General features: G+C 52.2%; 1 protein-coding gene across 1 annotated transcript in view; it reads left to right on the top strand.

Moving 5' to 3' along the window:
• Window positions 1–3,347, top strand: part of Znf783 (zinc finger family member 783) — a 13,111-nt gene continuing 9,764 nt past the window's right edge. The window contains 4 exon segments of the mRNA XM_026778445.1: window positions 1–497; window positions 2,217–2,555; window positions 2,641–2,767; window positions 2,886–3,011. Coding sequence (XP_026634246.1) covers window positions 60–497; window positions 2,217–2,555; window positions 2,641–2,767; window positions 2,886–3,011 — 1,030 coding nt within the window. The 5' untranslated portion in view covers window positions 1–59.

The raw sequence follows: 3,347 nt of genomic DNA, 5'->3' as shown, positions 1-3,347 counted from the left end.
TCTCCTCTCTAGGTTACAGGGTTACAGATCCTAGAAAAGGGTCTCTGAAAAACCTTGGGATGAGGGTGTTCCGCCTGAGCGTGAAGTCTGGGAATTTTCTGAGCGTTTCCCTCCCGGGCGTCTTCCCTGAATTCCCGTCGAAGCCAGCGGCTATGCGTCCCAAGCCAGGCTCGGCGTCGCAGCCTCGGCGTCGCAAGCTCGCGGCCGCGGGGTGGAGCGCTCCCGGATGCGCCCCCTTCGGACGGCAGGGGGCGTTGTGCGCGCCCGGCCGCGGCCTCCCCCGCGGCTCCCTTAAAGGGCCAGCGGGGCACGTGGCTCAGGGGCCGCCAGGCAAGCAGTTCCGACGCTGGGCCGCTCCTGCTCGTTACCGACGCGCAGCGTGCGCTTCGCTCAACCTGTCGGCGGAGAACCTCAGCCCGCGCGTGGTCCGACCTGTCGGCGGAGGATCGCACCCCAGCGAGGACACGGTAGCCATGGCTGAAGCGGCGCCCGCCCGGGTAAGCGCCCCGGCCCAGTGGCCGCCGCGTGCGAGGGTCTCGGCACACCAGGCCCGGAGCACTCCCTCCCTACCCTGCCCGTCCCCCAGCCCGCGGGCGTCATGGAGACACCGGCCTGGTGGACACCGAGGCCACGGGCCTGCGCCCAGCGGCGGGCGGCCCAACACCAGGCCCGGTGGGGCTGCGCCCTAAGATCGGTGACCGCGACCATGCCCCCGGAACCCGGCTAGGCCGGGCTCTCAGATGCCTGCTGAAGGCCTCGAAGAACCCTGTAGATGACACAGCTGAGAACCCCTGCCCGTTGTGGAGTACCCACCGCATCCGCAAGGCTGAGGTTGCAGAGGGGCAGGTAGAGGCCGAGCTTAGGTCTCAGGCTAACTAGAATGAGACCTCCGTTAAAATACCTAGCAACTCTACTTTTACTTAGGAAACAATTTGACTGAACCCTGTTAGCAACAGATTTCTGAATTTTGTGACCTTTTTCATTTGTTTCTTTAAAGATTACTTCAGTTGTTCTCAACTTGTAGGTCGCAACCCCTTGGCGTTGCATATCAAATATTTACTATTCGTGACAATAGCAAAATTACAGTTACGAAGTAGCAACAAAATGATTTTATGGTTGCTGGTCACCTCAACATGAGGAACTGTATTAAAGGGTCGCAGCACCAGGAAGGTTGAGAATCACTGCAAGTTTAAAGCAGTTTTAGAAGGGTAGTGTGGCCATGTCAGAGAACATGCTAAAACTTTTGCCTGTAAAAAAATCTCTCTGTAAGTATTATCTGTTATTACCAATACATCTCAGACAAGAGTCTGAAACCTTAGTTTCCTGGTAACTTTTTGAAGGGAATCTCTCCTTCCCTTTAGTTTGCCATGTGTCCTTCTCGGTTCCCTGCCTACAAGGAAGAGAAAATGGGCTTTATGGGAGTGGGGCTGGAAGGCCTTCCCATACCTGTCCAGATGACATCTTCCAGATCATTCCACCTGCCCTATCCCTCACCTGTCTCCAGCACCTAATATCCCCTAAACTTGCTAACAGGATAAATCTCAACACTACCTATCACATTATTGCAACAACTACAGCTCTCACCCAGTGGACAAGAGATGCTCAAGTCCCTGACATAAAATAATGTAGTGTTTGCATATAATACACTCATAGACTCCAGAATATGGTACGTCATATCTAGATTTCCAGTACAATAGAAAGGCTAATCATTGCATCATGGAGGAAATAATGACAGGAAAAGTGTGAACATGTTTGAAACAGATATAAGTTTTTTCTTTCTAATTATTTTATTTATTTTTATTTCAGGTTGGGTGAATCTTTAAATGTAAAGCTGCAGGTTTACATTAAGACAGTGTTTGGTATACTGTGCAGTTCTGGGTGGTATGGAATTTGCCAGGCAGACCACACCAGGCCTTGAACTCACAGAGATCCACCTGCTTTTGATTCCCAAGAGCTGGGATTAAAGAGTGTGCCTCCACACCTGGCTGGTCTCAACTCTTTAGGCTAGCCTGGAAGTGTCTAGATCAGGCTGCCCTTGAACTTGAGGCTATCTCCCTGCCTCAGTTTGTAAATGTTGGGATTGTAGATGTACCATCATGCCTGGTTTAAGATGCGGATATTTTGATTATATGATCCTTTTGTTTTCTTGAGCAGATTTCTCAGAGGTACAAGCTGATGTGTAATAAGAGGCCTCCCACCCCTCTTCTTAACCCCAGCCAGATGCAGAGAAGAGCTCATACCTCTACTCCACAGAAATCACACTGTGGACTGTGGTGGCAGCTGTGCAGGCCTTGGAGAAGAAAGTGGATTCTTGCCTGGCCCGCCTGCTGACATTGGAAGGACGCACAGGAACAGCCGAGAAGAAGCTGGCTGACTGTGAGAAGACAGCTGTGGAGTTCAGCAACCAGCTGGAGGGCAAGTGGGCCGTGCTGGGTACCCTGCTGCAGGAGTACGGGCTGCTGCAGCGGAGGCTGGAGGACATGGAGAACCTCATGCGCAACAGGAACTTCTTGATCTTGCGGCTTCCCCCTGGCAGCAAGGGCGAGGTCCCCAAGGTAGCCTTTGGATGTCCTGAGCTGGGGAACCTGGGGAGCCATGCCCGTAAAATGTGTGGGTGAACAATTGTGACACTGGTTTCAGGTGCCTATGACCTTTGATGACGTGGCTGTGTATTTCTCTGAGTTGGAGTGGGACAAGCTGGAGGACTGGCAGAAGGAGCTCTACAAGCACGTGATGAGGGACAACTATGAGACGCTGGTCTCCCTGGGTAAGGCTGCAAGGGAACACCTCGGCTTCCATCTAAGGAGGGCTTCCTGCAGTCTTTGCCTTTCCTTTAGGCAGGGAGACTGAGACCTTTCCCTATCCCCTCCCCATTCTGTATGCAGATTACGCCATCTCCAAACCCAACATCCTCACCTGGATAGAGAGGGGAGAAGAGCCTTGTCCTTCAGGCCCCTGGGGCCAGAAGGGGAGTGAGGAGGAGGCAACATGCCCAAGGAAACCAAACACTGGTAAGTATTGGCAATATTGGGAGCACCTGGGCAAAGTGAACAGCACACTACCTTCCCGGGTACACTGGGCCATCTTGGGGCTGGAAAGGGAGCATAGGCCCGTCACCCAGAATGGGCTCAGTGGTTAAGAACACTCACTGCTCTTGCAGAGGACCTGGGTTCAGTTCCTAGCACCCACATGACAACATAGTTGTCTGTAACTGTAGTTCTAGGGAATCTGGTGTTCTCTTCTGGGCAGGAGGCATGCATGCAGTGTACATATACACAGGCAAAACACTTACACACATATACACATGTTTATTTACTAATTTTTGATTTTTTTTTTTTTTTTTTTTT

This window comes from Microtus ochrogaster, unplaced genomic scaffold, assembly GCF_000317375.1.
Source record: "Microtus ochrogaster isolate Prairie Vole_2 unplaced genomic scaffold, MicOch1.0 UNK153, whole genome shotgun sequence".
NCBI classification, from domain to species: domain Eukaryota; kingdom Metazoa; phylum Chordata; class Mammalia; order Rodentia; family Cricetidae; genus Microtus; species Microtus ochrogaster.
Note: the sequence above shows the minus strand (reverse complement) of the source record. Positions and strands in the feature narration are given on the sequence as shown.